This window comes from Lacerta agilis, chromosome 12 (assembly GCF_009819535.1).
Source record: "Lacerta agilis isolate rLacAgi1 chromosome 12, rLacAgi1.pri, whole genome shotgun sequence".
NCBI classification, from domain to species: domain Eukaryota; kingdom Metazoa; phylum Chordata; class Lepidosauria; order Squamata; family Lacertidae; genus Lacerta; species Lacerta agilis.
The window spans coordinates 31,363,864-31,376,715 of NC_046323.1; the positions used below are offsets into that span (position 1 = coordinate 31,363,864).

General features: G+C 38.7%; 1 protein-coding gene across 10 annotated transcripts in view; it reads right to left on the bottom strand.

The window, feature by feature from the left end:
* Window positions 1-12,852, bottom strand: part of AKAP9 (A-kinase anchoring protein 9) — a 104,603-nt gene that overhangs the window by 63,538 nt on the left and 28,213 nt on the right. For 7 of the 10 annotated variants that reach the window (XM_033166119.1, XM_033166114.1, XM_033166110.1 and 4 more), the window contains 10 exons: window positions 12,361-12,531; window positions 10,553-10,708; window positions 9,707-9,904; window positions 6,142-8,562; window positions 5,422-5,632; window positions 4,579-4,658; window positions 4,177-4,282; window positions 3,064-3,161; window positions 2,660-2,762; window positions 1,838-2,036 (listed from right to left, as the gene is read on the bottom strand). In XM_033166119.1, the coding sequence (XP_033022010.1) occupies window positions 1,838-2,036; window positions 2,660-2,762; window positions 3,064-3,161; window positions 4,177-4,282; window positions 4,579-4,658; window positions 5,422-5,632; window positions 6,142-8,562; window positions 9,707-9,904; window positions 10,553-10,708; window positions 12,361-12,531 (3,743 nt within the window). The remainder of the gene's footprint in view (window positions 1-1,837; window positions 2,037-2,659; window positions 2,763-3,063; window positions 3,162-4,176; window positions 4,283-4,578; window positions 4,659-5,421; window positions 5,633-6,141; window positions 8,563-9,706; window positions 9,905-10,552; window positions 10,709-12,360; window positions 12,532-12,852) is intronic. The other 3 variants (XM_033166117.1, XM_033166116.1, XM_033166115.1) reach the window with 1 other exon arrangement.

Genomic DNA, 12,852 nt, shown 5'->3' on the forward strand with positions numbered 1-12,852 from the left:
GAACGTCCGACGGGGCTTCCACAGCTTCTGATTAGCTGCAGGAGCTTCCTGCAGCCAATCAGAAGCAGCACTTTGGTTTCCAAACATTTTGGAAGTCGAACGGACTTCCATTTGGCTTCCAAGGTATGACTGTACATGAAAAGGTGGCCATATTTCTTACAACTACAGAGCATAAATACCAGAGGTATCAAAACAATTTCACTGAAAGATAGCAGAAGGGTGATCTGTGTCAAGTCTGGGAGTTTCCAAAACTTAAAAGCACACTGTGTGGGACCTTATAAACAAGCCGCTCTCATGCTTGTCAGGGTGCCTCCAGTTAACCAAACCAATTTCCCCCTTTCTTACTGGGAGAGGAACTAGCGTATTTGCCTCTTCTCCTCCTTTCATGCTAAAATAGTACATGGTACCCTAATCCTTGTCTCATACTGTGGCACCAATAGAAGACCAGGGGCTTGATAGTACGAAGGTTTTCCCTGCTATCCCAAGTGCTGCATTCTGCTTTGCAGATGATCTCTCACATCCACACTCTCTGCCGCAGCTCTTTAGCGCTCAAGCAGCAAAGACACACGAGGGAGGGACTGATGTTTGTTGTTGTTATTCAGCCCCATCCCTTGTGCTTTTATGTTCCTGCTGTTTCTCTAGATCCCGCGGAAGCTGGAAACCAGGTGTTTTCAATTTCCCCAGGGCAAGGACTCATCCTGCAGCAGGTGATCTCTCTCATGCCCCATTCATTATCACTCTGCAGTTCTTAAAAGCTCAGAGTCTGGGTCGGAGTGATATTCAATCTTTCCCCCAGTGCTCCTATTCTCTATGATCAACATCAACATTATTATCAGCAATGATAATAATGGCATTGTTCTGGTTGTCAGCTGTTTTGTGGAGCAGGGCAGCCATGATTATCTCCCTCATGTTCTTGTTCCTTCTTGATTCTCTGGTAAGCAATACCACTGCTGAGGATTTGAAAACAAGTGGAGTCAGATAAACCAAAACTTTCAATATCACATCATCATCATCATCATCATCATCATCACCATCATTATTATTTTAAATTTCTTACCCATCCTTCACCATGAGGTCCCACAGGGCAGGTTACAACAATTTGTGTTCAATTTACATTGCACACAACACTGAATTCGATGAACTAATGTTCTGCCTTGGTGTTCAACAGTGTTCTATGTCCCTGTAGTTTCTCTGAATAGGATGTTCCTGGACCCCTGGGGATTCTATTCCTAATCTATTAGAAACTGATTTTAATATCATAGTTTTAAATTGTAACCTGGCCTGTAGGACCTCATGATGAAGGATGGGCAAGAAATTTAAAATAATAACAATGATAATAATATGATATTGAGTGCATCTTAGACTGGAAAGATTTACTTTTCAGAGTTTGGGTTTATCTGATTCCAGATGTTTCCATGTCCTCAGCAGTGGTATTGAAGGGTAGCAGAATTTCAGACAGGAGATGCCAGGGATTGAAGTGGGACTTTCCGCCTACAAAGCTTTTGTTCTACGACGCACGTCATGGCACACACCCCTTCACAAATCATTCAGAAACCATGGTCTGAAGTGGTGGGGGCAACCTGCACCTCATTCTCCCAACAGCAGTCTCTGTTCACTGTTCCTATACAGGCGAAGAAACCATCACATTTTCTTTTGCCTATAAGACAATATGGTTGCAAATGGGAAAATCCTTGAGGAGAAAGCAAAAATGCCCTCTTCATATACCAAATGGTGGTGGGGAGCAAACTCATTTTTAACTATGGAACAAAATTGCTTGTGTGATCTCTGTTGTAGCTTTTGTTGTTGAAAAAAAGCGGAAAGCCAAAATCATAGGTACCTGAAGCAATCGGAAGCCACACTGGCATCTTGGAGTCTGCTTTGTAAGTGGACTATCTCTGCAGTATATCTTTCCTCAGTTTCTTTCAACTGCTGATGGAAATATGATCTGAGGCGCTCCACTTCCTGAGCATGTTGTTCTTCAAGTCGAGTTTTAAAGTTATCCATGTCTTCCCAACAGGGTGACCTCACTTTAAGATCTATGAATGAACAAATCATAGACAATAATTCTAAACATACCGTATGCATCAACCGGGGTGGGGGGTGGGAAAGCAATGATATCAGAGCAACATTTCTTTGTATAACGAATACAAATTGTTTGGGGCGGTACTAGCAATCACTCCAAAGGGTTTAGGAATTCACGTTGAGCCTCTCAGTCCCATCCGACTTTCAGGGTTCTCAGCCCAAGAATGATAACCCTCATCAAGATGGGCCAGCATTACCAGCGGTGTCAGAGCATGTTCTAAAGGTAGAAAGATACTGAATCATACCTTCAGAAGAGACTGGCTCCTGGTCTTCAGTTGTGGGGAAAGCTTTCTTTTCTCCCCATTCTTGCTTCTCAACTAGCATGAATGCAGTATCCAGATCAAAACTGTTACCTCCATATTTCACACGAGTTGTCAGCATTATTTTTTATTCCACACCCTCAAAGCACTAGCCAAGTTTATTCACTCTAGAATTTATTCAATGCTCCCCCCACCCCATGTACATTTTGAGACTTGCCCAATAAGGGAAGGGTCTGTGGCTTTGTAACTGATTTAAATGCATTTGTTTGCTTATATTACACAGATCTTCTAATTTGACTTTAAATGTATATCTTTACCAGCAAGATCCTGTGACAGAGTAGGTAAACATTCTACGCTCTGTTGAAGACAGTCACTTTCTTTTCCATTGTATTCTGCAAATGATGCCTCTTGCTCTTCAAGCTGGAGAAAATTAAATAGAACCAAATGGGAGACATGGAACATGAACAGTAGCCTTTCTAAAATTGCTGCTAATATTTTACTTTTTGTATATCCTGCTGAATTCTCCATAAATGTGGACAGTTTTGAAGATGTAATAAAACTATATTGCCATGGAAATGTATATATATGTAACTCATAGCTCTTGGGTTGTACTTAAGTTATTACCATCAGTGATATTTACAATGCAGTGTTATGCATGTGTAACTCAGAAAAGCGGCTCGCTCCTTAATTCTGTCTAGGATACAAGCAAAAAGCAACCTACCTTTTTTCTGTCTTTCACAAACTTTGAATGAGTTTCCAGTAATCTGCGATACTCTTCCATTATCTTGCTCAGAAGAATTTGCAGAGTTCCTTGCAAAGCTAAAGGCAGAGAATGAATTAAACACAATTATTGCATTGCTCTAATGTATTCATTTCTTTTCTTTCTACAAGCATTACATTAAACAGCATTCTACTGCTATGTTCTTAGAAAATGTAGCATATCCTTTTTACCTTGCCACGGATGACGATTTTTCTCCTCTTTAATCAGCTGAACATGGGATATTTTCTACAAGCAACTTATTGCAAAGGGGAAATAATCCTAGCACACCATAGCTATTAAATTGTTTCCTAAATGTCATTTTTTGTTTTTACTGTCCCTGTTAGGTTTTAAAGTATTATGAAGCAAAATCTTGTACTTGCTAAATGTTAAAGAGCAGCTCAGACTTCTGTCCCTCCAATTTCCATATCCCCTCTTTTCCAGTGAGCTTGGTTCAGTTTTCATCTCTCTTTTTTATTCGGCGGTTCGAAACCCCGTAACAGGGTGAGCTCCCGTAACAGGGTGAGCTCCCGTTGCTCAGTCCCTGCTCCTGCCAACCTAGCAGTTCGAAAGCACAAAGTGCAAGTAGATAAATAGGTACCACTCTGGCGGGAAGGTAAATGGCGTTTCTGTGAGCTGCTCTGGTTCGCCAGAAGCGGCTTAGTCATGCTGGCCACATGACCCGGAAGCTGTACGCCGGCTCCCTCGGCCAGTAAAGTGAGATGAGCGCCGCAACCCCAGAGTCATCAGCGACTGGACCTAACAGTCAGGGGTCCCTTTACCCTTTACCTTTTATGGCCTCCAAGGCTTCCTGAATCCCATTTAGAAAGCTAACATTCTGACAGAATATCACAGCTCCAATTGCTCCTGTGCCATCCACTGCCATGCTGAACTCTGGTAAAGAGATTTCTCTAGCTGTTTACATAGCAAACTCCCAACCTTGCTGTGTTCCAGCCAGTGCTAGCTTCACCTCCAAGTTGCTCCTCAGATAAAAGCAGCATTCTATGTTTACAATAAGACTGCTACCAAGGAGATAAAAGACAGGTCTATAAAATTAAGATTTGTGGTTTTCGTTACCTTGAGCTTCTGCTCTTGATATTAACACTGAGTTCGACTGTTCTCTCTCGCCAGCACCAGATTCAACAGCAGGTGAAACATTTTCAGGTTGAACCCTGCAAAGGGACTATAAACAAAGGAAGAAAGTTAAACATGTTCATATTGCATCTGATTGTATCAAGCAAACAGGACGAGGTCAATAAAACCATTATAACATCTTGATTCTTCGTCCTAAAATGGGCATGAAGAGAATTTAGCAAGAGGTAGATGACACAATTCAACAATCCTAAGAGATTCGCTCATATCATTGTCATATGAGATGTAGGGATCCACAAGTGCACACAATAAAGGAATTTTTGGTTTAATTATAATAGATGAAAGAAAACAGGATTTGCAAGTATCCTGTGGTAAAATGCTTCTCACCTGAGTGAGCTTAGAACATTCTTCAGCTACTGTTTTGCTAAGCCTTTCTAGATGCACCCATGGAGACTGGCCTTCTTCATCTGTGAAGATAAACCATCACTGAAAATTATTTATTTTAGAATGCCTTCCAACATTTTGAGAAAGGGGGACAATAAAGACAGATATTTGGGTCTGTTTTATCTGTACGCTATAATAAAATTCAAAATCCAAAGTAGAGCAATCAGTTGAATGAATGATTTATTAGAGTCACGGATGACTGAAATTAGATACACAGACCAGTGAAATTAGAAGACAACAGTGGAGGGTCAGAGAAACATAGAGATGCCTCCAAGCAAAGGCAGGAAATGAATTGAAGCTTCTCAGCGTTGGAGAACTAGCTACTTCTTCTGAAGTTTGGCATTTCCTGCCTTCAAGGACTAAGGAGCAACCAAATCCCACATGATAACCTTTCTCACTCATGAGAGGATGCAGAAAGAATAAACCAACCACTTTGCACAAAGTAAAATCTTGAGATAATCTGCTGGTTGGAATTTGCTAAACCAAATGCCTGCCTCAGATTGGGAGTCAGAGTTCTGCATTTGTATACTTTAGCATCTTATGTAAACAAACTATAGCATTCCTTTTTAAGGTCCAATCTGTTTAAACCGGATACAAATGTTAAATCAGAAATCACAAAATTAAAATAAGACGACACCAAAAACCTGCTTTACACTCTGCATTATGAGCACCATAAAAATATATGCAACGGTCTACTGCTGCCAGACTAAAACCAACTACTAATACAAAAATACTGCCTCATATTTAAAACTCCAAAAAGAATTTTCCTCTGCTTCACCACTTTACCTAAGTTTTGATTTTTAACATTCTGAAGATCTAGTTGGTTTTTCATAAGTTCATTCAGTTCTTGTGCATGATGGGACTGGAGCTCTTCTTTAAGAGCAGAAAGCGCATTCTCCTTTTCATTTTCCATGCATTCGCGCACTTGGTCCACGTGAGCCGAGTAAACCAAAGACAGGCAAATGCGCTGGGCTTCCATCTGCAGTTTTAAATCGCTCTAAGTAGAGATGGGCATTGTATGAGGGTATTAATAAACTTTTTTTTTCTATTCTGTAAATAAATGGCTTTAAATGTAGCATCAAAACGTTGGCAAATTAGCATTTGAGCTTATTTTACAAGACTTCAATCGATCATGCAAAATAAAAAAAAACCTGAATACCAAAGTTCTCACTAAACATTGCCACATCTCTCCCGCTCCCCGCCCCACTTCTCTGCCCCAGTTATTCACTATGTACCACACAAAGAAACCATGTTTCCTTTGCAAAAATTCAAATCACACTTATCCGCAAGGCTGTAACGTTTGTCAGAAAATGCTGGCTCTTAGTGCCTCATAGTGACTGGATTGATTTAGAGGGAACGTTCTCAATTTAAAAGCACAGCCACTCTTTTTAATGAGCTCAGCAGGACATTTTTATGGGTAAATATGCATAGGATTACACTGAGACATATTAGCTGCTGAGGCGCAAGCATAGCTAAAATGTTAATTGTGTGGGTTACCATAAATACCTGTTCAGATTTCAGCATATCCAACTGCTCCTGAAGCTCACTTTCACTTTGCAAATGGTTCAAACATGAAGAGCCTCCTGCTAGCCCATCATTCATTTGGTGAAAGTTATCCAACAGTGATTCTGGCTCTGATATTGAATGTTCAATTGTCTCTTCCACTGGAACATGATGAACCACACTCTGGCTTGCTATGAGTTTCTCCTCTCTTATAGCTTTGTCATAGTCTTTGTATGAATCAGGAACAAAGCCTGCGTGTTCGCAAACTCTGGGGTGGCCAGTCTGTAGCCCCCCATTGGGGTATTTTGTCTCATGTTCACATGAGTTCATATTCTCTTCCAGTCTGTGGCTAACTAGCACTTCTAGTTCTTTACATTTCACGGACATGTGCTCTTTATCTTGTTTTAGAGATCTAACTTCTTCATTTAATTGGCATACCTGACTACTCTTTAATTTCAATTGTTCAGAAAGATCAGAAAGTCTCAGTGAAAGTTCTAGCTTCTCACGCTGAGTGACCTCAAGCTTTTCCATAAGCTCTGTTGTGTCTTTTTCCACAACCTCCTCAACATCAAATGTTTCTGATCTTAAGATCTTCTCTCTCTTACCACAAACAATTGTACTTTGACTTTTCAGTACAACTGATATATCTCCTTGTAAATGTTGGCTCTCTTCTGTCAAAGCCCGGAACTTGGCTTCATATTCCGCTTCTCGCTTATCCTTGTTCTCTTCTAAATCCAATTTTACTCTTAGTAGAGAAGCATGGGTTTTTTGGAGTTCCTGGTAATTATGCTCAGCAAACGATAAGGAATTCTGTAGCCTCTCAATCTCTTCTTTAAGTTCAATATCTTGTTTTACAAGTTTCTCATTTTCTGCTATCAGATTGTCTATTCTGTTTTGCAAATCAAATTCTTCTGACTCGGAACTAATGCCATCAGTGAAACTTTCTTCTGTATTCTTAATAGCATACTTCTTTAGCTTCTCTTTCAGAGCATTACTTTTATCTTCAAGAAAATTGTTTTGTGTTTCAAGTATGGTACATTTTTCTTGAAGACTATCCTCTTGTTCTTTCATTTGCTTTTCTAATAATTCTGTTTTCAGCTGTAATACCTGAACTTCCTGCTCAAGTGAACCCTTTTCTTTTCCTTCTAGTCTAAGCACTTCTATCTCTTTTTGGAGGTCTTGGATCTGAAGCATCATTTCTTCAGATTTAGAATTTACAATAGACTCCTGCAAATCTTTTAGCCTTGATATTTCTAATGTGAGCTCATTCTGCTTTGCTATCAAGTTTTCATTTTCAAATTGCATAGCTTCTATCTTTTTGCTCATTTCATTTTGTAAGTCATCCAACTGCTGTTTAGATTGCATAACCATATTATCTTTAAGATTTTCAGTGTTTATTCTGTGCTCTTGCTGTAAATCATCTCTAAGTTTTGATAGCTCTTCTTCATGACTGAACAAAAGATGAGTCCTCAGTCTCTCTAGTTCAGCTTCTTGAGATTCAGCCATCCTGCCCAAAACTGCATCCTTTTCTCTTTCTAGCATTTCAAGTTTTATTTTGTAATTTGTAACTTCTGCCTCATGTTTCTCTTCTAATTCTTCCCTGGTCTTAGATGCAGCAGCAAGTTGTGCTTTTAGTTCTGCGGTGGTGATTTGTAACTGGTCTACTTCATGTAACTTTGATTCTCTCTCATTTATAGTCTGCTTGGCTCTCTGAATTTGCTCTCTTGCAAAGCCCAGCTCTTGACAAAGATCTTCAACTTGATTTTGCAGAGCAGACTTTTCTGAGGATAATATTTCAAGCTGCTGTGATAAATCTTGCCTCACCTTTTCTTTCTGGTAAGTAGCTTCCTGAAGCATGAGATTCAACTCGTTAATTGCAATATTCATTAAATGCATCTGGTCTTCATTAGTATTACCAGAGTGTAAGCTCAACGTTCTCTCCATATCTGCTTTTTGTTGGGCAAGAAGCTTTTCAATCTCCATTGTGTGTTCCCTAACCAACTCTTGCTTCATTTGCACAATCTGTTGCCCATGAACTTCCTCCAATTCTGCTCTGAGGTCTGCAAGTCTCCTTTGTGCTTCAAGTTCCATTCTTTCTACAATATCATTGTCATGCTGGCTATCTTTGTGATATCGCTTTTGTAGCTCTTCCACAGTTCCCATTAATTGCTTTATTTCATCAGAACATTGCCTTTCCTTTTGTTTAGAACTGCTTAATTCTACTCTCACATTCTGTATCTCTTGATTCTTTTGCAAGATCTCTTCTTTTACTTCTTCAAGTGATTTCTCAGCAGCTGACAGTTTTTTCTGAAGAATAAATATATTTTCTTCCTCTTCTAAAATTTTTGCCTCCAATTCTTCAATAGCTGTTTCCTTTTCCCGTAGTTTCCTCTTAGTAAAATCTTCCTCTGTTTTGCATTTTTCCTGTAATAGAAACAAGTTGCTTTGATTTCTTGAATTACCATATTTGACTTACTAGTTTATTTAAAAGAAAAAAGAAAAAAACAACACACACACACACACACACACACACGATTTCAAGTGGTATGGCCCATTTTCTGCATGTTTGGAAGATAGCATATAGAGTGATTTCCAAGGCATATACATACAATTTTAAATAGATGCCTACAGTATGTTGAATGTGTTTCTTTTTACTTTATGTTATCAGATTTAAATTAAAGCCATTAACTGTTCATGTGCCTGTCCCATTGTGTGTGTGTCTGTGTGTGGTGGGGAGATATAGTAATCTAATATTTACTTCAAGAAGAGGGAAGTGAGAGAAATGAGCAGAATCCTTTTCCTGCATCATCTCCCAACTTGTTTCGATAACAAATTAAGAATAAGCATACTGGAAATGATCCAGGTTAGGAATCTTATGGTGAACAGATTGGGAGCAAGAGCAGGAGGAGGAGGAGGAGAAATAGCAGTAGTGATAGTATCTGAGGTGAGAAAGTAAGGTGGAGGAAAGTTCAGCTACCCACACAACCATTTAAATGTAAACATTAGACTCCCTTTGGTCACCACCATCCTTTTTTATATGTAATTGAGAATGACACACAATTTAACTAGCATGACTATACCCATCACATCTATTGCAGAAATCCCCCCCACACAAACAACATGTATTATTAATATATTACAAAATACAGGAAAACATGAATATCTAGTTCAACAGTGGCTTTGATGGTTGTTAATGAAGTTGTTCAAATTTTACATAAGAACTGATAAATTCTTGACCGTTTATATAGCATCAATGTATTTTCCATATATGATATTCTAAGAGGTCCAAATTCAGTTTTTTGAGGTTGCATATATTTATTTAATTTGTTTATTTAGTTGTCAACATATTTATATACCACAGAAATATATCACAGCGGTTTAGAACAATATTTTCAATAATTCTAAAAGAAAGCGCTTTTTCATAACACTCACACAAATACGCAGTGTGTTCCTGTGTTTGCATGCTGAAATAATTAGATAATCCTATACACTTGAGGCAAAGAGATTATATCTCTTTTCAACCATCACCACATGCCTCTAAAAAACACAAGCTTAATGAGAAATATACCGTTTCGAAGGCAGTGACTCTCTGTTGCAGAAGGGAAACTTGCAGTTCAAAGTCTTCATTTTTCACTTGATAATTCTTCAATAGCTGCTCTTGTTCTTCTAGCTGTTGCTGATATGCAAGGATCTGCTGTTTTGCTTGCAGTAAGTCAGCAGCTGTGCTGCTATGACTAGTGTTCCTTAAAGCTTCACTTGCCTGCAACTTATACACAGAATTACTTATTAAAGATCAACTGCTTGAATAACAATTATCAAATATATGGTGGTTGGAGCCAATTAGCATTCTTCATTTCTTTCCCATCAAAGCAGCACACGCGTTGTGTTCTAGAGAATTAATGTTGTTACTCTCTGCAAACCTGGAGTACAATATGTGCCCGCTCAGCCTTTCTGCCACTGTATTTTTATGAGTCGTTTTTGTGAAGCAAACTGTCTTGGATGCAATAAGACAAAATTATTTGTCCCAAAAAAGTTTGCATTATGTCAGATATACATTCTCTTTCTGTAGTGTCCAAATTACAAGGAACAAAAAGTATACGCCAAGCTGTAGCAGTTAACTTGTAGTGTGATGAAGCAAGCCAATTTATTGGCCACACCTTCAGAACAGCCTCATAAATAAGTCCACAAAATTTATTAGCTTTAACAGAATTGCAAACAGTTTGCACTGAAGTAAGTCCCACATTATTCACTGGGAATAATCCCTGCACAGTGTAGGGGGTGGGCAGTGGGATACATCAGTATATCATACTGATCCTTCAGAAGCAGGACTTCCCAATGGAAGAGGAGACAGATTGCCGTGTATGTATTTTGGCACTGCCTTCAAGGCTAATAAATTTTGTTACCAATAACTTACATGTTGAAACTGAATTTGCAGTTTTTGACTCTGTTCAGTCAATTCCAAAAATTCCCTCATTGTTTCATCCTTTTCTTTCCTTGCTTGTTGCAGATTCGCAGTGAGCTGTGTGATAATGTCATCTCTCTTTTTGATAGCAGCCTCAAATTCTTGTAACTAAAGGAGGTGAAATTGTAATATTAACACATTTCATATCAGCAGCAGCTATTCTGGAGAAACACTAAAAGATACATTCTGCTCCTGATGTTTCCAGCATAGCTTTCCAAGTACAATTGTGTAAAAGAATACATATTTATTCACTAGGAATATTGTTTCCCTAATTAACACTTTAAAAGGTGAATATATGATTCTGTACCAATATTTTATGGCCCTTTAAAAGTTCTATTCTTAAAGAGGCTTAAACTGAACTCTTCCATCCCCCATTCTAAAGCTTTTCCCCAGAGGAAGATTTTGGAACTATCTGTTTAATAAAAACTGGACATCCATCAGAATTGCAATAGCAGACAGGTATATCCAATAAAAAGTGACACTTCTTAGCTTTCATAACTTTCCTGAAAGGCTCTAACATGTAGTTATATATATATATATATATATATATATGGGGGGGGGGGAGCAGACTGCAGAATTCAGAGACAATACTTGAAATATTGCAGAAATAAAGCAGACCTTGTTGCAACCCTTTGCTCTGCCAGTTCCAATGGCCTCAGTGATGAAGGTATTGGCGACTGAACAGTAATGGATTTGGGAAAGGACTGGAACCTTCTCCAGGAGAGATCCAAATCCTCTCTCCTCCTGTCAAACTTGATGGACCTTACACTTCAATATAAGATTTAGAATCTATAACCAATTAAATACTGCCATATCTTTAAAAAAAACCCTAGCAAGCTTCACCTAGTTAAAAATTCTGAACAAATGAATTCTGACAGTTATCACTTTGTACAAAATATCTGCCACTATTAAAATCCACATTCAAGTCATTTTTAAAAGCTTCTACCCACATCCAAAGCATAGCAAATGCTCTTTCAAGTCTGTAATCTGTTCCTACCAGTTGCAAAAGATGCAATGTCTGGCATTTTATAAATCCCTGACCTCTGTACATGCACTCAGGTATATTCTGGTACACAATACCACTTTAATGTACATGGCGTGCATGCAAATTACCCAGCAGTGAATCTACATGGTTGGCTGAAATCTTGTTCCAGTATGGTTGCACAAAAATTCCATGACTGGGCAGATTGCTCAGCCATGCTGTTCCCATGGTCATCCCATCTTTACTGTGGGCAGGGACAGATGAGAAACCAATGTGGACTATAGTCACATATACACATTACATACAGAGAACCTTTAATAATATGGTGCAGACACAATTTTAGCAGTCATTTTCCTTACTTTAGAACTAGGCAGGTGATTTCATTCTGTTTGTAGTACAACTCGGGTAACAAGGTTCTTCTTGTTTAGTAGGAGGAGCAAGTGCTATTTTGGCACTGTCCTTTTTAAAAACAAAAACAAAAACACAGAAACAGGCTGCATGGGGGGACGGGGACGATCCCATGTCTTTTCAATAGAGGGTCAATGTTTCTACTGCTATAACTCACAGAGCCAAGAGCCAAACTCATAAGCACAAAACCAAACAAGATACAAAGCGTTATGACATAAAGTATTCTTTCATAAAGCAAAATGATAATGAACATGGACACCACTGACATTCTTCTCTCATACATTCAATGCCTTTGAATTGTGACAAGCAATACTGAAGGACTGTGTGTACGGCCACAAAGCATGCAGAAAGCAACGTAAGGTAATTATACCTGTTGCAATCCTTCTGTACCATATGCTGCCCTCATTTCTTCTAGCTCTCTGTTTAGCTCTTCAATCTCTTGCTGTTTTCCAGCCAATTCATTCTCCATCATCTCCAGTCGTGCTACAGAATGCTGTGTCCCAAGCTCAGAATAATTCTCTCCAAATCCAAATTCTTCTTCCTAAACCAATCCAAGTTCCTTAGCGTCTCAGCATTTTATAAAATTTGTTCAAGGTGAGGATACTTAAAACATTTCCTTCTCACCAGATAGCACTTTAGCACATTGCTATGGAAACCTGTTTTGTTAGTATAATTTGCTCCAGAAGAGCAGTAACAATACAGTACTGCTGTGACATCAGTTATAAACTGAATTTTGTCTTCCAAAGATTACTGAAGAAGCAATAGCATACATGTATAAACTACATAAGGTAGTAAACTTTTATGGCATGCAAGCAAATGAATTTCTGTTAGCAATCCTGATACATTTCCCAAAGCAAAGCAT